At 33.3% G+C, this 21521-nt stretch overlaps 3 protein-coding genes across 8 annotated transcripts; 1 reads left to right on the top strand and 2 right to left on the bottom strand.

Moving 5' to 3' along the window:
• Positions 1-173: 173 nt before the first annotated feature.
• LOC141448723 (solute carrier family 35 member E1 homolog) lies at positions 174-7551 on the bottom strand. 2 transcript variants are annotated; one of them, XM_074117283.1, is made up of 6 exons: positions 7150-7551; positions 6034-6104; positions 5278-5415; positions 4416-4541; positions 3760-3996; positions 174-3575 (listed from the first exon to the last, which is right to left on the bottom strand). In XM_074117283.1, exons 1-6 carry the CDS (start codon positions 7472-7474, stop codon positions 3432-3434), a joined length of 1041 nt encoding a protein of 346 aa, XP_073973384.1. In that variant the 5' UTR covers positions 7475-7551; the 3' UTR covers positions 174-3431. The 2 variants fall into 2 exon arrangements, with proteins under 2 accessions (XP_073973384.1, XP_073973385.1); XM_074117284.1 differs by lacking the exon at positions 7150-7551 and adding an exon at positions 6932-7053.
• LOC141448720 (actin-3-like) lies at positions 7407-18458 on the top strand. Of its 4 annotated transcripts, none has more exons than XM_074117280.1 (8): positions 7407-7532; positions 8658-8764; positions 13012-13251; positions 15651-15789; positions 16812-17047; positions 17152-17335; positions 17479-17685; positions 18342-18458. In XM_074117280.1, exons 3-7 carry the CDS (start codon positions 13018-13020, stop codon positions 17682-17684), a joined length of 999 nt encoding a protein of 332 aa, XP_073973381.1. In that variant the 5' UTR covers positions 7407-7532; positions 8658-8764; positions 13012-13017; the 3' UTR covers position 17685; positions 18342-18458. The 4 variants fall into 4 exon arrangements, with proteins under 4 accessions (XP_073973381.1, XP_073973379.1, XP_073973380.1 ...); XM_074117278.1 differs by lacking the exon at positions 7407-7532 and adding an exon at positions 7585-7724; XM_074117279.1 differs by lacking the exon at positions 7407-7532 and adding an exon at positions 7663-8570.
• Positions 13333-21409, bottom strand: LOC141448726 (beta-1,3-galactosyltransferase 6-like). 2 transcript variants are annotated; one of them, XM_074117287.1, is made up of 4 exons: positions 20923-21409; positions 19585-19877; positions 19160-19499; positions 13333-15097 (listed from the first exon to the last, which is right to left on the bottom strand). In XM_074117287.1, exons 1-3 carry the CDS (start codon positions 21268-21270, stop codon positions 19226-19228), a joined length of 915 nt encoding a protein of 304 aa, XP_073973388.1. In that variant the 5' UTR covers positions 21271-21409; the 3' UTR covers positions 13333-15097; positions 19160-19225. The 2 variants fall into 2 exon arrangements, with proteins under 2 accessions (XP_073973388.1, XP_073973387.1); XM_074117286.1 differs by lacking the exon at positions 13333-15097 and adding an exon at positions 18042-18926.
• Positions 21410-21521: the final 112 nt, after the last annotated feature.

Here is a 21521-nt window from a genome sequence, read left to right as displayed (position 1 = left end):
TTAAAATCTTGATTTCAAAAAAAAAAAAATAAACAACAGTTTCCCATAAAGTTTTAGTTTAATGAGTTAGAAAACAACAATCCAACCATAGGGCACGCCATCAAATTCCATAATAATGAACATGGAATGAGCATCTTCATGCCGGCATACAGATTTAACTAAAAAAATCAGAGTGCACATAAAATAAAATTGTATTTCATTAATGATTAAAAGATATTTACAAATAAAATCTTTACTTAATATACCATGTAAATAAATAAAATTACTAAGTACATAATATATTTACATTACAAAATTTTTAACTTTATTAGTACGTTAAATAATTAACCTCACAAATAATTTGATAAAGAGAATCTACAATATTATTTACAGCAGTAATTTTACTCTAAAAATTCTGAAATATAATACAATTAGTGTACAGTTTACAGTTTTTATTAATACGTAAATAAACATAAAAAATCAAATCAAATACTGTTTAATAAATTTATTTACAAGTTGATATTTATTTTAGAGGTGTTTCAACAATTCCACCTGAAATTTCTAAATAAATTAATTTCGTTTTTAATATCTAAATTATTAAATTTGTAATATTTAAAGCTTTTAAAAATAATTTATGCAGAATTACGGAATAACAGCTGTAGAAAATAGGCTCTATGAAATAAAGATTTCGGCATCACTAAATGGCGCCAAATGCTATTCAGGGATCTGAGAATTTGAAGGTTTCCGGTAGTTGTGTACGTTATAGAGCTTGAATGTGTCAAGTTGTACGTTTTGTGTCGAGTCTAGCTTATGTACATATATAAAATTAATTTTCTATAAATTTCGTCTTTAAGCCTAAATGTATTACTACTGATAACAGTTTTTGACAGTCAGTGTAAGAGTTGTTCGAACAGCAGGTCTAAAGGAAACGGGAATCCAAGATCTTGGTGGAAATTTTCTCCAAAAATTGCTGGAATGGTCCCCTATCAGCAGGGAGTCCCGGAAAATTTATGTCTAAACCCTCCCAAAAAAAAGATCGGCTGAAGCCGATTCTATTTAATTTATAGCAGTACTTCATATACATAATTTAATTACATCAATCGGAAGAGCATTAAATTCTCCTTGAAATGATGGGACCATTTCGACTATTTTTTATAATAAATGGTATGTGATTTGAGAACTATAAGTTTAACAAAACGTGGTTGTCAAATTAATATATGCTATGTGCAAAAAGTAAAAGTTAAAAGCACATTTAACTATTAGACGTAAACAATGGTCTAACATCATTCACAGTGGGATCACCCTTTCTTTTACCAGCTCTGACAGACTGAAAATTGGTGGTTAGATGGTCGTAATCTTATTTGATTACGTTAGTTTTCTTAGTTTTTATTTGACAATATACTGGTGACCAGAGTTCACCTTACAATGCTTAGAGTCACATAGCAGTCTTTTTATACGAAAATTTGGTAGGTAAACTAGTCATAATAGTCAAAATGTTGAAATCTCCAAAATAGTAGCAGATATTGGTGTGACAACGACGAATGTCATAATTTTCTAAATTTTGTGATAACTTCAACCCATTCTCTTTCTGTTACTTTTTGAGCAATAATCTATCAAATCTCTTAAAATATTCGTCTATTACAGTTCTTTAAATCCATATGCACTTATTACATCCTAATTGATGGTTGTACCAAGAGCATCTTAATATCAAACAACGTGATGAAAACATTACTTTTGAAGAGATAGGAATTTGTAAAACATTATTATTATTTAGTAACCCTCGAACGGAAATTTCCTATGAAAAATCGATACGATCTTAGTAATTTCGTCACCAGTAGAAAAAGAAAATAAACAAGGGGTAAAATCCAAGATGAGCCTGACACATTTTTTCTAGGCAGGACTGACTTAATCTGGTCGACATAATAAAGGATCGCTACATAACTCTTTCTTCAGAAAGGGAGTTTAAACAAACATTTAAGTTAAATAAATTCCCTAGTAAGATTGGCTTAACGCCAATTTCAGTTTTGCCACTTTTCAGATATAAGAACCTTATGAGATAACCTACCCCTAGTTTGGGGCAAGGAATATAACTTTAAAGCAAAAAATCCAATGCGACCTTTCAAAGATCTATTCAGGCTTCCTTAAGCATCAGTGATGGCAGTGATGAACCAGAGTTTTATTCAGTGATATGTTAAAATGAAATAAAATGTACAAACCAAGTATCTCTAAGAACATACATATGTATGTATGTACCCGTACCCTACTTTAGGTTTTTGTTGTAAATTTAATTTATTTCAAGTCCAACCGTTTGGCATAAAACAGCAACTCATTGCACCATTTAATGTACTAATAGGATATTACTAAAAGTAAAAAATGTAATAAAATTTTAGCCTTACTTAGTTAAAACAAATTTAAGATAGAAAGACCGTAGGATATAAAAATAATATCTTTAGCGTAAAAAAAATTTAATAGTTCAGGTTGTTCTTAAGTCTTTGCAAATTGACTGAGAAGTTTTCATTTTCACCATTTAATGCTTTGTACCAAGTCTGAGTGGAACTTAAACGGAGTAGTTTAAATCTTCTAGTTGGTAATGAGACAATAAATACAAGTACGCTAAGTACCATGTAAGTGGATAAAGTTAACTGAGGGTGGACATAAGTGGCTGAATAGGTTAAATGAATTTAACAAGTTCAGAGAAACGATATTCGCCGAATCCATAAAAGACTTCACAGCCAAAGTTTTGCACCCTAGAAAACTGTTTACTGCCAATAAGAATGAATAGTCACTATTTCAGGCAAAAAGATTTGTGGCACGTACTTTTTAGAACAACCAAATAAATATTTTAAAACAAGAATCACAATGTTTAAAAAATAAAAATAAACATTACACTTACATTTCATTATCTAGATAGTTTATAATATGCCCTCAAAAAACATACTGTCCCTCCTACCTTGATAGGCACCAAAACATGATAACCTTCCCCAGCAAGCTTCAGCCTAGTATAACCTTTAAACTTTTGTCAGTCGCATTTACAGTTCGTTCATTATTTTTTTTTTTCTTATTTACTGATTTTCCAAGTTTTCAAGTCGCATGGAGAAAATTCAACGTGAACTTTCTTAGAAAGATCCTGTTGCACACACTAACTGTTCTATAATTGTTTGTTTTATTTTAGGCATATAATTACTCCAATAACCGAATTCTTAATAGTACCATAAATTCAAATAAAAAAAAAATTTTAATAATAAAATGAAAATGATTTTTTTTTTAAAAATAAAATAATAATAATGAAATAGTAAAAGAATCTTTACAAACGCGGGAGAGTGCTCTGAAGTCTTTCTCTATGTCACATACATGAGTAAAATCTAATTTTACCAAAAAAAAAAAATAAAGGAACTTTTTTTAAAAAAAATATATATAATATATTTAATAAATTAAATTGGGAGAGAAAATCTTTAAACGAAAAAAGAAACAGACTCTCCGTTTTGTTTTACTGTTGACGTCGGTATGTGACCATTCTGCCTGAGTGGTTTGACATCTTCTGCAGTTGTCGGAAGTAGTGGTCGTGATTTTTCTGCATTTCTGGCATCAAGTTTCGCCTAGAATTTTTGTTTTTAAGAATAAGTTATTATTTAAAAAAAAAACAAAAAAAACAGAACTTAAATTATTATGAAGTGGTTCTTTGTAACTAACAATTGCAGAGAAAAGTTAAATATGTAATTAAGAATGTTCCAATACATTAAAATAAATAAATATCAAAATAAAAACCTCAAACCTACATACCTTATTATAGGCTAAAACGCCTGAAACTGCTAACGCCATTCCTAGTAAATTTGTAGCCGTCACAGGATTTCCAAGTACAAGTAAAGAAGCGGCTATCACAAACAATCGTTTTGTAGCGGAAGCCACTGCATACGTTAACGAACTTACTAAAGATATCACAGAGAAGGCAAGTATGTTCTGTATCCAATTAAGAAGGCCGTCAGTCACAAGAAGACATAAGATTTGACTTCGTGAAAGCTGTCAAGATTAAAGAAAAATTATTTTAATTATTTTTCTAAATATTGAAATGCTTAAACTACTAAGGTTTAGCATCGTTCATTATTAAGTTTGGAGGATGGATTTTTAGTGAAAAACCACAGCTATATTGAGATGAACTGTTCCTACAGGGTTTATGCTTGTTTTTCTCAAATATAGGTCTATATTTTTGAACGTAGTAAGTGCATAACCAAAATTCAAGATGAGGACGCTCAAAAACTTTCTCTTGCCACTATTTTGGAGTTCACTTTTACATTTCGAATTTTTATTCCATAAAATTAGCAAAAACCAAACAATAAACGTAAAAAACAGTTTAGATGGAAACCTTCTCCAATTCATTCACAGAACGGCCATCGAATATTTCTGGAAACTAATGAGTTGAAAGACAGTTATCTACTTACAAGTGCTTTTTCATTCATAAGATGTCCTACATCGAAGTAAATCCAGACAGGAATAAAGAGTACCAGTGCCAGTCTTCCCAGAATATGGAGCAGTCTTAAATGATGGACACTTGTGTCGTGCAGTACCTGAGAAATTAAATGGACATCACTTGGAAATCTATCGGTAATATGCGCACTTGGATGTAATTCTCATAAAACATGACATACGCGAGGTGTGGCTATTATATAACGAGACTGATGCTGCTACAGAAGAACTTATGCATGCGCCAAATCCTAACGACCGGCAGCTGTGCAGCGTAAAGCACACTGTGTGTGCCGTTACTTCAATAACGTATTCTACTAATCAAAATGGACGCAATTTTTCACATAAGTGTGGATCATATAACAACGGTTTTTTTTTCACCCAAGAAGGCAGCAATTCTATAATTATTTGTCTCACTCACCCACAAGATGATAATGTCATCATCAATGTGGTTATTATTATTAGTATTATTATTTTTTAAATGATTTAAGGTGCGTCAACATCTGAGGTTATTGGCAAACGGAGCTTTTTTCAGTGCACTGCCGGTCTCCGGACAATGTTCTCTCGATACAATCAACACTATCCATCTCCGGACAGTGAGCTGTAAGAAGCTCCCAGGAAGAGAAAATCTAAGGGTCAGCAGCTGGATTCGCGTGGGAATCCAATACGCTAACCGTACAGCTAATCCCTTCCCTTAGAGATCATATTCGAGAGCTTAAAATAAAACAAATGTATATTTCTACTTTCCTTCTTAAGGCCATTTCAATCTACACATCTCCACATAAGTTGGTGCCTAAATGCATAAATATTAAAGTATCTAATTATTTTAGTAAAAAATACCTTTTTAGAAAATATATTTTGTAGAGAGTGCTGCATGGTAGCGGCCAGAGCGCTGACGAGTCCTGTCAGATCGAAGGATATTTCAGTCATCGTGGCTATTCCAACTCCCATAATGATAGGCACCAGTGATAAATACACCTGAAACAACGCAACGTTCTTGCATTAAATTCGAACAGATTTGACAAAAGAGAGGGCGTCTTCCCTTTGCAGATCGACTCCTCTGGTCTTTAAAAGGCCGCTAACTAACAACTGTAACAGAATCAAACTGGGTACTGGGTTGGCCGTTTTCTCCTCTCCTGACACAGAAGGCTACACTGGGTCTGAAAGGGAAAAAATAATGACCCTTTCTCGGCCTAATGTGCCCATAAAACTGCATAAGGCCAGACTTGATTTAGAGAATTCAGTCTGCTCTGCTGTTTATCGAAACCATTTCCAGGGAGAGGCTTAGAAAAAATGTGCCATTTGCCTTGGTAAGCAACAATCTTCATAATTTAGTAGAATGGGCTTGTATCGCACGCTGACTCCGAACGCAACCCAAAAGCTCCAAGAACCCATGGGTGACCGGGATACACCCACCCACGACTATCTCTTTCTATCATTATCCAGGTACAAACTTAAAATTTTTTTTCTAACTCCGATCTGAGTTATATTTAATTTTTACCAACACTAGACTATTTTTAAAATCGTACATTACACTAAAATGTAACCGAGGAAAAAGAAAACTTAAAAAGTAACTTATAAATGCATTCTCATTACCTTAACAGTTTGTTTTTCACCCAGGATGAATCTTGACAGAACTACTGTGAAGAGCGGCATCGTTGCTTTAACTGAAACCAAAGCACTCTTTAAAAAGAAATAAAAAGGTCAAATTTGAATATGAATATGGGCCACAGAAAACAATTATTATTACTTAATGTAATCAAATTTCACAGAAAAATGGTTTAATTTAAGAAACACATAGACATCAGATGCTGGAAAAGGATTTAACTCCCTTGAAAGCTGGAAGATTCGAAGGATTCTTGAATAACTTGGACTTGGAATCTCCTGGCCCCAGTGAGAGTAATTAAAAAACATAGTGCTCGGTTACCCCCAAAAAGCAGTCCCACCTCAGCTTTGAAGGACTTGATACCCAGTTGGGCGCCTAGCTGAAGAAAAGTTAATGCCACTAATTTTACTCTATATGAAAGCTTGCCTGACCAGACATGATATCAAACTTTGGAAAAACCCTTTGGTCGAACGTGAATCGCCTAATACGGGCGAATCCTCGCTTTCGAGCCTCTCTATCCCTAATAAGGGTAATGAAAGTTGGGTCATTTTATTAGACGTGCACTTACAACTGGAATTCTTATTAAATTGGCCCTTAGATTTCCGCTACAGTGGTTAATGACCTTGATGTCGGTGCTCTTTAAAAAAAAATTTTTTTCTTTAAAATGAACCACTCAAAGATAAAGAATAATTATGAAATAATGAATAAAAAAACGTCGTATATTCTGACGCTAGGTACTTATAATAAAATAATTTTTCTTTTGTTCTATCCTATTACATACATTTCATTCCTTTATTTTAAATTTTATTGGTTCTAACTGAAGTAATAATTACAATTACATATTTTACTGAGCAATTAAAAATAAATATTAAAATAAAGCGGTTCAACCTTGGATATAAAAAACGTCAGAAATGGAAGGTTAATGCGTAACATATGTTTACTGGTTCAGGTTATATTGCCTTAAGGATTTATCTCCTTCAATTTTGGAATTACAACATAAAAATGACGTATATTAAATTGGCAGAGAACGGTTGATTGCACTATTTTGCACTTTCACTTTTTATCTACAAATCAAACTTTAAAAATCAAGGTTGCAATATACTCACCAGTATGTGCATATGAGACGGGTACTTTCCAGATGCTTACATGTGTAAAAACCGATGCCATAAATTTACCAAGTGCCAGTGGTACTAAAAACTTGAAGTAGAATTTCCATGTAAAGGAATTTGCCCGACGAATGCCCCACAAGTTGAAAAATGGGCCAGAATATAAAGTGATTGATAAAAGTTGGACCATTGTAACTGTCATTGGATATGGAAAGTCATTGAGTAACATTTTTCCGACAACATTATTCGAAGAACTAGCTAAATACCATAGAAAACAGAGTCCCAACAGAAACACCGTCTCCCGCGTCTGTTTTGAGTCGGCCATGCTGGCGAACTGAATTCTTGGGTGTTGTTCGTTGCCAATAAAACATCTTTTGTAGCAAGTAATTATCGTATAAGTTTCACGTTAACTTGATGTACATATAAAAAATCAAATTAACTGAAAATAAACAAATCAATTATTTTTAAAGTTAAAAATAATAAATTTTAAATGTTTCAAAGAACTAAATTTAAAAAAAATTATATCAAATAAAGAAAACTATAATCACACTCTGCAATCCCCCTACCTGGCAAAAGTAAGTATTACGATTGAACATTTTTGAGTTTTCACAGTAAATATCCGTTTTGAGAAAAACAAAACGTCTAAATTGTGGTATTGGTTGGGGTTCTAAAAACTGTTTTTCTTACGATGTGTACAAGCATAAAAATTTAGAATCAGAAAAATATTACTACACTAGAAGTGCTATAGTAGGTTATAATACCACTTTTTACGACTATTTTATAATTGCTTATTTCAAGAGAAGCTCCAAAGAGATTAATTTGAACTCGTAAATAACTGGTTTAATTTTTTTTTTGTAGAACAATGATTTTAACAGTGTTCTCGCGGAAGTTGTTCCACAATGCTTAGTACCGTATCATTGTAGTAATAATGCTTAAGATTGAAGCTTATCATGTTTTTAGGTTACATTCAAAGTTAGATAAAAATTTAATTGCCTTAACTGTGCTTGAAAATAATGCTAATGTATTTTTGTTTACGTTCTTCTCAAACATGACCTTTCCTTTTTATATATTTAGATTTAGCGGCAGAAATTTAACACTTAAAGAACATCTATCATGAATGTAATTCTATGACGGAAGTAAAATGTCAAAGCCAGATGTTTTGGTTTAGACTTTGCTGTAAACTTTGATTTTAACTTCAATTTGAAACAAATAAAATATATTTTTTTGTTTAAATAAATAAATTATTATCCATGAAGAAAAGCAAATCGTTGGCAAGTGAAGACTGTAGAAAACAGCTGTAGTGGGGAACTCCGAGTGCGGAGAAGTGGCGCATCTGATGCCGATTTCTATCCTCATTTTCCTCTTTGTAGTAATTAAGTCTTAATAACTAAACGGTCTTTACTTTCTCTTACAATCATTTTGTAAGCCATTTTCATCCATATCAACAAAGATAAAGTTATTCCATTTATAAGAAAGAATTTGAATTCCTATTTTATTATTTCTTTTAGCGAGTTAGCAAGTGAGATACTAACCTTACTTAAGAATTACCTCTGGCGATGGATGAACATCCAAAACCTGTCAGAAATAAAGAAACCATAACGGATTATAGAAGACGGTAATAGTTGCATTTTCATTCCAATAATCAAAATTTTGAAATATTTTATTAGTTTTTTCTTATAAAATATATACCCAGCCTAATCAATTTAGATTATTCCTTTAAGTTACAGACATTAATCTAAGCAAGGATACAAAGGCCCCTGTACTGAAATATTTAGTGTTAAAGTGGTGAAACAGTGGTCTTCTCTTTGCTTTAGTATGTTTTTAGAACGTATAAACTCGTTCTGCTGTGACTAATTGCTTCGTAAAGAATTATATTTCGCGCTTCTTGCATTCGATCACTTATAAAGGAAAGCTCAGAGTAACATAACTAATTAAATGAACTTTATGGCAAAGTATTCTGTTCATATAATTCATTCATATCTTTTGATATTTCTTCTATTTTCTACTCTTTGAAGTATTTAACGTTGATGTCACAAGGAGATAAAGAATGTAAATGATCTCAACAAAACTAAATTTTTACCTTGCATTTTTATATTTTATTTTAATTTTTGTAACTAGTATTCACTGGCCAATAAAGAGTAAATAAACTTCCATCAGAGGAAATCAATTCTTCCCCTGTGCCAACACATTCTGTCAGCGAACATTCAAATTAAATTATCAATCTATTAAATATTGTTCAACTTTTTAAGCCTGAATATAATTAAATAATAATAATATTATTATTATTATAGTAACACGCAAATGACCGTAGAAGTCGATGCGCCGTAAAATAAAAATAATATAACCTCAAATGTGACGCGCCTAAAGTCATTAAAAAATTATAATAATAATTAATGTAAACACAATAAGAAACTCCCACAAATTTTTGTAGAAAGTATTTTCTTTTTTTCCCCTTTAAATTCTTCAACGGAAAAAGTTAGGTGCATATTTTAGTCGGTCCACAGTTACATATTTGATTTTTATCGTTGAATTTTTAGCACATAAATCGAGGTAGCACTGTATTCATTGGGCCACATGTTTACTCATTGGCAAGCGGCTTCACCGTTTATTCTTCAGATTAAGCGTATCAATTATATTGTTAAGATGTACCATGTTGCAAGATTAAAACTTGCCCAGACATGAAATACTTTTAAAAAAAATCTCATGTGAACAATTAAATGACTTACTCTCAAGGTCCCCAACTTACAAATTTATTTCAATAATTTATATTTAATTATGGGTACGTAAATATATAGAGTAGAGAGGAAGTTGGCGGAGAATCCTAGACACCATTGTTGAGAAAGTATCTCTAAAAACAGAAGTGAACTATCCTTTAGGTAAAGATGAACTTTAGATTAAAGGATTACCTCCAAACACAGAATTTTATTTATCAAAAAATTATTCTCCTTTTAGTAAATAATAGACAGTACGGTGCATTACACAAAAATTAAACAGAGGAAAAATATTCATCCCTTTTTTTAGAAATAACATCTGAACATCTATAGCTTTTAAAACGGATATTTTTCGATTATAGGAACATCTGAGAAAAGAGATGGATAGTTTACCTTTAAAAAGATATTTTCCTTTAACGTTTGGTCTTATCCCTTGTGTACAGTTAATGAGGTTGGGTTAATGCGAGGCTCAAATCGCATTTGAAGGAAATTCCTCAACTCGTTACACGATGAATGGTTCCCCTAGGCTTTCTAGGAAAAATTAGTTTTAGGGCAGTCCTCGGGGAATGGTTAGAGTAAACTTTCCTGTAAGTTGTAATGCACAGTTACAAGCTGTGAGAATGGCAATGGTAAGAATTAAATATTCAAATTTGAGGTGTTTGAAGGCAAGAATGAATAGTTGTGGAAGAAAATCGTCAGTGTCACACCAAATTTGAAAGTTATAAAGTGAGTATGCGCTCAATGTTTAGAAAGCCCTGTAATTCTCTAGACCGGACAATGGGCTGTAAGAGGCTCACGTCCTAGTAGGAAAAGTTAAGGGCCAATCATAGGATTTACGTATGAGAATCCTACTCAAACTGTAAATTAACAAAATGGCCACGATTGTACACTAATTAATCCTATACCTCAATAAACTTATTAAATCTAAAAATCAATAAATCTAATTTAATATGGTTTATTTTTCGATAATTTATTACCTTCTAATAACCTTCTTCAATGCACTCTGTACTGTACCAGTGTAAATCATCAAGTAAATTTGTCTGTTCCAAAAGAACCTCTGACTATTTGTGATTGTTCGGAGGTTCGCCATGAGTGTTTGGTGTTACAACGGAATAAAAAACTGATTTGTGATCATTTGGAGCCGATACAGATACAGAGTACCAACAGTCCGGGACATGTCGCACTAGGTCGTCGATTAATTTGCCTGAAGGTTTAAAAAAAAATGACTTAATTTTTCGGGCATGCACAAAAAAAACTGAAGTGCTGCAACAATCAGATTCTAAAAGAAATCGAATTCTAATCGAATTCAAACCAGTACCCGAATTGCGCATGCGTGCCTAAATAATCAAAACCCAAATGACATCTAAATAACGAACTTATACAATTTATAATGTGTTATAAATTTCCATTTATAAGAAAGGAAATTCTCTACTCAAACTCAAAAGTGTTTTGTTAGCATTGGATGACGCCATTCAGTACTTACGCTCTGAAAATAATAGAAATCCAATACCACTCTGAATACCTAGAAAGATCTGCTAGTTGTAAACGATATTAGGCTTAATTCTGTTTTTGATGGTATTCGTTAAATATGGGCTGCAATTTCCCCTTCGTAAGCATGAGTCAAGGGAAACCTAAAATTTAGTAACAATGCAGATTTAAAGAAAAATTTTCAATTATGATGGTAAGAGGTACGAAAGGTAATGGAAAAACTGAAATCTTTTCTTGAGTGAAAACTGTGAAGATGCCTTGAAGACGATCGGTTGGTCGTTGCGATATATTCTTCCAAGTTGGATCAAGGGTGCATAATTACCAAGATAACCAGAGCGTGTGCTGGGCCGCCAGTGGAAAGAACCTTGCTGTTCATGAGTGTTTGAGGTGGGAGATGGACAATATAACAGCAGCGGTACATTGCACTCTCACAGACGTACTTCGGTAGTCAGTCCGTTCCATCTTGCAAACTCTTAATTGATTTTACCTTCACAAAGTGCAAACGCCCGGAATCACATCCCTTATCCAGTCGGAACAAATAATACGGATACAAGACGTGCGTCTCCCTGTACAACCGTTTCAATAGCCCGCAGTCAGTCGCAATGGCCGAAGAAGATGTAGCCGCACTAGTCGTAGACAATGGCAGTGGCATGTGCAAGGCGGGCTTTGCCGGAGATGATGCTCCTCGCGCTGTATTCCCATCGATTGTGGGACGTCCTAGATATCAGGTAAGTTCCAGCTGTTTCTCGAGTTTTACTCATTATTAACATTAAAAGTACTGAATTCTAAATCATCTACCCTAAGTTAAATCTTCATCCAGAAATACACTGTTATAGAGTTACCTGAAGCTGAGAAAGTGGTTATCGCTTCTGGTCCAGCAATGATGATGTATTCACGAGAATAAAAAAATGATAACAATTTCTCCTTTTTACACCTGCCCTGCTCGGCACAATTCAATATCTTGGGCTATTATCACTTGGCTTTTCGCGAAATGTAATTTCCCAAGTTACTCATTTTCGATTCCCAGAACCGTCCAGATAGAAGACAGATGACAAGCGCAAGACCCGTGCTTTGAAGGCTTAAAAAATATTTGAATATTATTTCTCTTTTCCATTCGATGTAAATTTCTGACCCCTTCCTTTGTACCAGTAATTCAAGGTATTGCTCTATTTATAATTTCTGCAATGTTTTCCACTTCCCGGAGTAAACTCGTTATACTCTTTTCCAAGTCAATAAATGCTAAATTCAATCAGCTACCTCATAAATAAATCCTTAGATGCAAATTTTCCCAGCTTAAGAAAAAAACAACTAAAATGTTGAAAATTAATGGCACAATTGTGCTGTAATAAAATACGAGACAAAAACTTATTGTCGAGTCCTATCAGGCATTTAAAATTACAGAATTTGTAAATACCTTCACAGAAATTACGTTTTTGAGATGTACAGGACATGTAGACAGCGAGAACAGTTAGTTAAAATCACTTTTTTTTTTGTATTCCGGAACTTCACAACGTGTATTTCCTGAGAAATCTCTAAATCTGAGAGAGATAGCAATGCTATCAGTCTTTAGAGAAAGCAATATTTGTCGGCAGTGTTTTTCTTCTACAACCAATTATTTCTTTTGTTTCAAATACAATCCTATAATTAATTGTAATATTCACAGGGAATAATGGTCGGCATGGGCCAAAAGGATTCATATGTGGGAGACGAAGCGCAAAGTAAGCGTGGTATTCTAACAGTAAAATATCCTATTGAACATGGAATCGTTACCAACTGGGATGATATGGAGAAAATATGGCACCACACTTTTTACAACGAGCTGAGGATAGCACCAGAAGAACATCCTGTTCTGTTGACAGAAGCTCCGCTAAATCCTAAGGCCAACAGGGAAAAGATGACGCAGGTGGGCTATAAGAGGAAGTTTATTAGTATGACTAGTGACTTTTTTCATTTCCGTACTACTTGCAGTTGAAAAAAAATGCATTTTTCAAAAATCTACAATAATTATTTAAAACGCAAATACAACTCGAAATAATAGTAAACAATGGTTGCTAGGTAACAGTAGCAAACACATTTAAACAAAAAACCGATATTTTAAAATTGAAATATCTCACCACCTTAAAATGAGAAGAAAAAGATAAACAAAACGTCACACTTAACAGGAAACACTTCAGTTTTACACATTAACACTCCAAATTGCTCAATTAGTAACAATAAACAGTAATGATAAGTAGCAGTAGAGGTTAGGTTAACGTAAATTTCTTTGCTTTATTTAGTTAAAAAATAATTAATTAAAACACAATTTTTGTTTGTATTTTTAAATGAATAAATTAGCAGAATTGAACAAATAGGCTTTTATAAGTTATTAAAAAGTAATTAAAGTTTACACACGAAATCAATAATGTACGAGGGTGACCTTATACTTGAACCTTTTAATAAAATTGTACAAAACATTTCATTTCTCTCTTCTTTGCGGAGACAAATATATAATAAGCGGATTAATTATAGAGAAAAGCAAAAAAAAGTATGCAATATATTATTAACGGATGGCCTGATATTTACGCAACGACTACAAATAAACCATCAAGCCATAACAGCTGTCTTAATTATCTTAGGAAAGTAATTAATTTATTCACACTCTCCCAAGAGTGCGTGTTTCCACTATTCCTCATTTATTTTATGAACCACTTTTTCCTTCAATTTTCTTTTTAATTAGAGTCTGTAAAATGTTTAGATAAGTAAACTGGGAGGCTAACCGGTGAAAATTAACCGGCACACTTAGTTTCTTTACTATCAAACCACTCTCATACCGAAAGGAAATATATATTACTTTTTTCTTGCAAATTACTTTTAACTGACTGATTTTGTTCCGTTTCTTACAATCGCTTGCCAATATATTTGGATTTTCAGAGATCAATTAAATCCATTATGAATCAAAAAATAAATAAAGGAGTCTTTTTTCGTCCATCCATTCAACCTTGTTATTGTACCTTTTACGCTTAATCTTTAAGACTTCCACTTTTAATTACTTAAAGACCTATTTCTAAATTAACATAATGATGTAGGGGAATATTTAGGTCATTTTTGTTGTTGTATCAAATTAAAGAACTATACTTGGACTTTTTCTAGTTTTTTTTTGTGTAGTTTTAAAGCATCCAGGTGCATGTTATAACAAACTTAAATAATTATGATAATAAATCTGGAATAATTTCGTTCATTTTTTTGCCACTACTAATATTTCTGCAATGATGGTTTCACCGATGTTGAGTTCAGTTAGACCATTTGCCCAACATCTGTCCAGTAGTTTCCTACTGTCGTACAAGATCCATTTTTCATTAAAAATAACCATGTTGCAACCCAATGATTGGTAATTTTTGTTGCGCAAATGCAGTAAAGAAAAAATTTCCATTCTTGATCATTACAAAAATGAAGCATTCATTTTTTGATTTCTTTTTTACCTTATTATTACACCATCTACATCAATATGGCTGACCAACAGTTGCTCCGCGATCTTCCGAACATTTGAGCTGAATCTTTCTTCCATTTTGGGGCTTAGAATGTAATCTTCGATTGGTCAACCGATACTTGAACTATCCTCGAGGTAATAAACTGTAGACCAAAACTTCTAGAACCAACTTTTTACTCGAGTAGTATTTAATTTTTATAAGCAACTCAGCAGCGATTTGTTCTAATTTGAACGAATAAGAGAACATTGTTTTAAATTGCATCTTCGTCATGTTGCAAAGGTTCTGAAAAAAATGAGAAAACATTAAGGGTTAAGTAAAAAAACATTAGACTCATGTTTAAAACGAAGAAAATTTAATTATAAAAATTAATTTAAAAAAACGTTTGGAAAAGTAAATAATTCAAAATCCGTAAAACTCTCTTTCAAACCGGTTACATATTGTTTCAGTTCCTCTTCTTCATTTACAAATCGAAACATGTGATTTTAACTCATGTATAAAACGTAAACAATTATGACCGGGTAGAACGTAAGTGACTAGAGGCTACTTCAATTAGCTCCACAATTTCTTTTCCACGTGTAGAACCTAATGCTATACGTTTTCGTAATTTTGGAATAAAATTCATTGGTGATATTTTTTGTTAAATGACATGAATCGAAAACCATTCATCTTTCTTTAAAGTGGCTTCAATTTAGCTCAATTTTTAAGATTTTCCTCGTAACTAGAGATATTAATATAATAACTTGATAGAATACTTTACACATAATTTAGAATAAAAGTTTAAGACTGCATGGTAAATTGGTTAAGAAGAAATGATATTCTAATGATGATATTTTAGATAATGTTTGAAACGTTCAACACTCCCGCAATGTACGTAGCTATCCAGGCGGTGCTGTCACTGTATGCCTCAGGTAGGACGACTGGTATTGTCCTGGATTCAGGAGATGGAGTATCACACACAGTACCTATATACGAAGGTGAGTACACGGGACACAAGTACTTGAATTTTCTCAAGTAAAAATGTTTTTTTCCTACATCCGATTTTATACCAAGATTAGAGGAAAGCTGCAGCTTTTCAAAACAAGGCCAGCGATTTTAATTTTTGGGGAAATTCGGTTCACTGTTGGAAAACTCAAAATAGAAAACCTGTCCATTTATTTTCCATGAAAACTACGAATTGATGACTTTATATAGTTAGCCGTATCTAGCTTTTTCGTCCCACCATTTATGCTGAGGTTACCAGGTGTTTGTCGAAATTTGACTTCAGTTTTCACTAAACATGTAAAACTTTTTTACCGGCTACTGGGACAATGGAGCAAATTACCCAGGGAAAATAAAAATGCTAATATATCTCCATGAAAATCGAATGTGGACTTACGGATTACAGCTCTGGGATTCAGCCAAACCGACAAACATACGAACTATTCAGACATTGCAATTTAGTGACTCTGATAAAATAGTTGACCCTCTTTTTTTAAGTTTCAAATCTTATTTTTAGTAAGGACCTCAAAGTACCAAAGTACCACTCGCCATGTCAGATATTCTACTGTTCTAATCCCTCTAACCAGAATCTCGCATCTTTCAACATCCCTGACAATCCAATGAACCCAAGATTTCCTGACTGAATTACCCTGTATACAGTGCTACCACTCTGTAAAGTCGTAAATAAATAAAAAGACTTCGGACAAGTAAAAAAGTTACATTCTCATAATAAACATCATGCATAAATCTCTGAAGTTGAAGAGCGCAACCAGCCAGAATAAAATAATGACTATAAGGATGCTTTAAACGTTTAAAATCTATTTGGCCAGAACTGGGAATTAAATAAGTATCGCTGGTTAAAAGAAAATTGATGATTCTAAGAGAGTTGAAAACCGAAAGTTACCGAGATGAAGCCGAAGAAAAACAAAATTTAAAATTCATTCCACCTAGTTTGAAAAAAAGGAATTCTTGTTTGTTAATTAAATTTAAATTCTTTGTTGTTGGACACAATGTACAGGTTATGCTCTCCCCCATGCAATTCTTCGTTTGGACTTGGCTGGACGCGATCTGACCGACTATCTGATGAAGATTCTCACAGAACGAGGCTACTCCTTCACGACCACAGCAGAAAGGGAGATTGTGCGCGATATTAAGGAGAAACTTTGCTATATGGCCTTGGATTTTGAACAGGAAATGGCTACAGCTGCCGCATCCTCTTCTTTGGAGAAAAGTTATGAATTACCGGATGGACAAGTTAGTTTTGATTGTGAACGTTTTTGTTTTTTTTTAGTTACATTTGAATTGGTGTCATCAGAGTAAATTTATTGTAAATCACTAAATCTCTTCTCCCACTCTAGGTGATTACTATTGGTAATGAAAGGTTTCGATGCCCTGAAGCTCTGTTTCAACCCTCCTTCCTGGGCATGGAATCTTCCGGCATTCATGAGACTACATATAATTCAATCATGAAATGTGATGTAGATATTAGAAAAGACTTGTACGCCAATACGGTCCTGTCAGGAGGAACCACTATGTATCCAGGTAAGGATAGAAACATCAATAACTCGAATTTACAATTCAAAGCCGAATTTACCTGCATTTTAATGACATTATTAAATGAAGGACTAAAATGTTTGCGCTATTTCTTTCCAAATTAAAACACTAACCGTTGTAATGTTTGATAGGTATAGCCGACCGAATGCAGAAAGAAATTACAGCCTTGGCTCCAGCTACAATGAAGATAAAGATCATTGCACCACCAGAGAGGAAATACTCTGTTTGGATTGGTGGATCCATTCTGGCCTCTTTGTCCACATTCCAACAAATGTGGATCTCGAAACAGGAATACGATGAGTCTGGTCCTTCCATCGTGCACAGGAAGTGTTTCTAAGGTAAGCATCAACAAGTAATACTAGAAAAACTTTAATGACATAGAAATGACTTTCTTAGGTTTTCATTCGGGTTCACAGAATTTAGTCGTCATTAAATGGGATGAGTGAAGAGCTAGAGCTTTCCCCACTAGGTATTTTGGATGTATTGTGCTCATGTTGCGGCTATCTTTGATTCTTGAAGGAGCAATCACGAAAATATATCCTGGGGTCCATCATAGATAATGGTAGAAAAGTAGTAATTGAACTTGGAGTGCGTTCAAGTAGGGTGAATTTGTGAGTCTCATTGAGTGAACGAACTGCAAACTCATGGACTGTGTGAAGCCCTTCGGAGCCGGCTACTATATCCTCTACAGTGGAATGAGAACCTCTAGGATGAACAATTGTTTTTTTTTTTTTTTTATGGAAGCACCGGTTAAATTAGACTAAGTAGATATGCTTTTCAGGCATTTCTTGTCCGTTATAATTCCATGTTGAGCAGTTGGAATATTTTGAAATGTTAAAAAAAATCCAAACGGGTTGAAGGGAATTACAAAACCATTTCCCCACACAATATAATCAACAATGCTTTTAAATGTTCATTTATTCCATTTCATACATTTATATACATATATGTACATTTGTGATCAATTACTAATTGACATTATTTTCTGTTTTAGACTGAACCGTACCGAACTACCAAGCTTATACTTTTCTTATTTATTGCTGCCTTTAAAAAAGAAACAGTCTTATTATTTATTCGATGTAAATTATGAAATATATTTATTCGTCCGAAATGTTTTATTTATTTCTTAGTGATAATATAATTTATTGAAAAGGCACTTTCCCAGCGCTATCCATTCATACTATCTTTTAAATATTCGTATTTAAAACAGGAAACGACATGGCAATAATTACAATTCGCTCTTTCCGCTGGTGATTACACTCACAAGACTAACTCTTACTACGATTCTCATGGTAGAACCTATGAATTAGAAATTCATACATTCTTCAAAAACGGAATTCTTAAAACATAATTCTTCCCATCATTAAACAGATTGGAAAACTGTAAAAAAATGCTAAATGACTTTCAGAGAGAAACTGATCCATTTCTTTCTCTGCATGTCCCAAGACAGTGTTCTTTCAATCCCAAAGCTTCCCACAGCCAATGGGCACAGAATAGTACGTGTTTTTTTTCAAGTCAGCAAATATCTGGGTTAACTTGGCATGCAATTTCACAAAGCTGTATGCAGTCCAAACGTGACCTATTAACAGTAACACCATGAGGAATGAATAAATGAAATTTCAAATAAAAAGAAAGAATCATGCTTATTTTGGGGGACTTAGCCTGGGCAGAGCCCATGAAGAAGAGGGTTTCATCCCCTTTATTATGTATTATTCTAAATTATAATATTTAAATAGAACCTCGATGTCAAATGGAAACTCAAAGCATGTCCTAATCAAGAAATCATGCTTTTAACAATAATATCAAAATTACCTTCTGATTTTGTTGAGAATAATTTTACACATTATTTTTTTCTTGCGCCGATTATCAGACAGAATCTTAAGATCGCAAAGAGCAGCACTGGGATGGCAATACGCTCCAGTTGTATAGATAAGGTTGAACTTTTAACTTAACTTCAGGGCAAGGGCCCAACCCATCCAGCAAGCGGCGATGGTAGACACGCAACTCTTCTGGACTTTTGTCGTGTATGGCTATAGCGTCATCCTGACATCCTCGAGTGAATGTACCCGTATCAAATCGAGGATCGTGCATGCGATATACATTCAGCGGGGCAAGCCATGTGCCTACTGTTACATCCTCAGATTTGTACAATCTAAAAAATAAAACATCCAGGTGACCTTCCTGGGTTATATTTACATTAAAGCAGAAAAAGAATTGCACCTTCCGAAAATCAATACCTGAAATGATCTCCATTTTTAGCAATGAAATCGACCAAATCACTAGTCAAGATATATGCTCCGCCTAATGCATACGGAAGATACCTGTCGCAGAGAAACCAATCTAATTCTTTCCATTTACCTCGACGGTATACTCTTGCAGTCCCAGAAAAATAACCCCAATATAGAAATTGTTTTGGTGCCAGGCGTATCGCTTTCTTCAGCTCTTGAACGTGTAGAAAAGTATCGTCGTCTGTTTTTATGAGATATTTGAAATCATATATACTGTTCACCTCTTGAAAGGAACGCAGAACCTAAAAACATTAAAACATTTTTGTACGTGCTTTTTAAAATTTAAATTTTACAATGTTAATCTTGCAAAAGTCCTTCCAACTTTTCTAATCAATAAATAGAAATACGCAATAATAACTTTAGACAACTTTTGGTATAAAACTTTATCAATGTTGTAATCCCAGTGAACTTTCATTTCTAGAAATTGGTTGAATTGGCTATTGTCGCCAAATCGGTAACTGCACTAGATATTCCTTTAGGGAAAAATGAAATTAAAACTTAAGTACGTCGATTTATTAGTCGATGTCCATTGCTTTTAGGAATTTATGTCCATATATATAATTATATAGGCTCAATGTCGGGCAGTACCTAAGCCGGCACTCTAAAATATAGATTTTATAATCAGGAAAGCATTAGAAAAGCTAATACTTGGAAAACTAATTGGTGCAGACGTGGATCCTGGAAAGACTAAATATAAGGTGAGAAAAGCATTACACACAAATAAGTTCACTTTCAAAGAAAATGAATCATGTCGGATTCACTGAGCTCTAGAGAAGATAGACTTGCTGCAAGTTTGGACAAGCTAACTACTGAATGGGACTTCTAACGTTGTACGGTACAAATCTGATAAGACCCAGGATTTAGAAATGATCTTTAAAAAGATGAGCATAATATCTTGGCTGACCAAAATACGAATCTGGCAGGCGAAGCATAACAATAGAAAGCAAATTATAAATCACAAACATGAAAATGAAATATTTGGATGCCCTCTCTTGGTATTGTGTTGGCACATGCAAGGAAATACATTTATTCACATCAATGGTTAACTTAAGCGGAATAACTGTTTACTACTAAGATACTTTTTTCTTGAAAAAATTAGACATTTTACACTTCATTATGGTAAGTGCAGTTACCAAGGTAATAAATTTTCGTAAAATGTGAGGTAAGATAAATATTCCAAGCTTAGAAAGAAGATAAACACGTAATGAGGATTTAATCATTTCCAGTGGTAAAATTGAAAAACGTAAGTTGGAAGAACTTGAATTCTTTTTTAATTTTTTGTAACACCTTTAAACTGAGATTGGCATAAGTGTCCACTGTAGGCACAAGAAGTATATCACCAAAACTTTTATGCTCTTTGACAATTTGACTTCGCTGATCATTGTTTATATCTTTACTGCCGATTATAAATAAATATAAAAAATCTACACCTAAAAATTTAACCCATGTTTCTCTCAAAGCGGCTCTCTTTTCCACATTGTTCGGTGCACTAAGTATTAAAATAATACAACAGAATTTTTCTTTTTCAATGTGAGGAATATTTTCGGGCACTTCATTACTCAAAATCAGTAAAGTCACAGATATACCAAGTACAAAACAAAGTACATGGGAAATGTATACTTTCTTAATCCGCATTGGACATTAAATTGAGGTTACAAGAAACCAAGAACTATGCATCTATTTTCAACTTTTTGTGAGATCCATCTAAATTACTCCCGTAAAAACAAATATCGTCATTGTTAGAAAACTGGCGGATGAAACCTCACCTAAATAAAAATATAATTCAGATTACGGTCTCGGAACTTTAATAAAATTAATGCATTACAATTGATATAAAAAATTATTATATATTATTTGTCTAATAAGTTCTATTTATTTGTAGGATT

Source organism: Rhodnius prolixus, unplaced genomic scaffold (assembly GCF_049639745.1).
Source record: "Rhodnius prolixus isolate KJV_2025 unplaced genomic scaffold, Rpr scaffold_2, whole genome shotgun sequence".
NCBI classification, from domain to species: domain Eukaryota; kingdom Metazoa; phylum Arthropoda; class Insecta; order Hemiptera; family Reduviidae; genus Rhodnius; species Rhodnius prolixus.
This window is presented reverse-complemented; position numbering and strand designations above follow the sequence as displayed.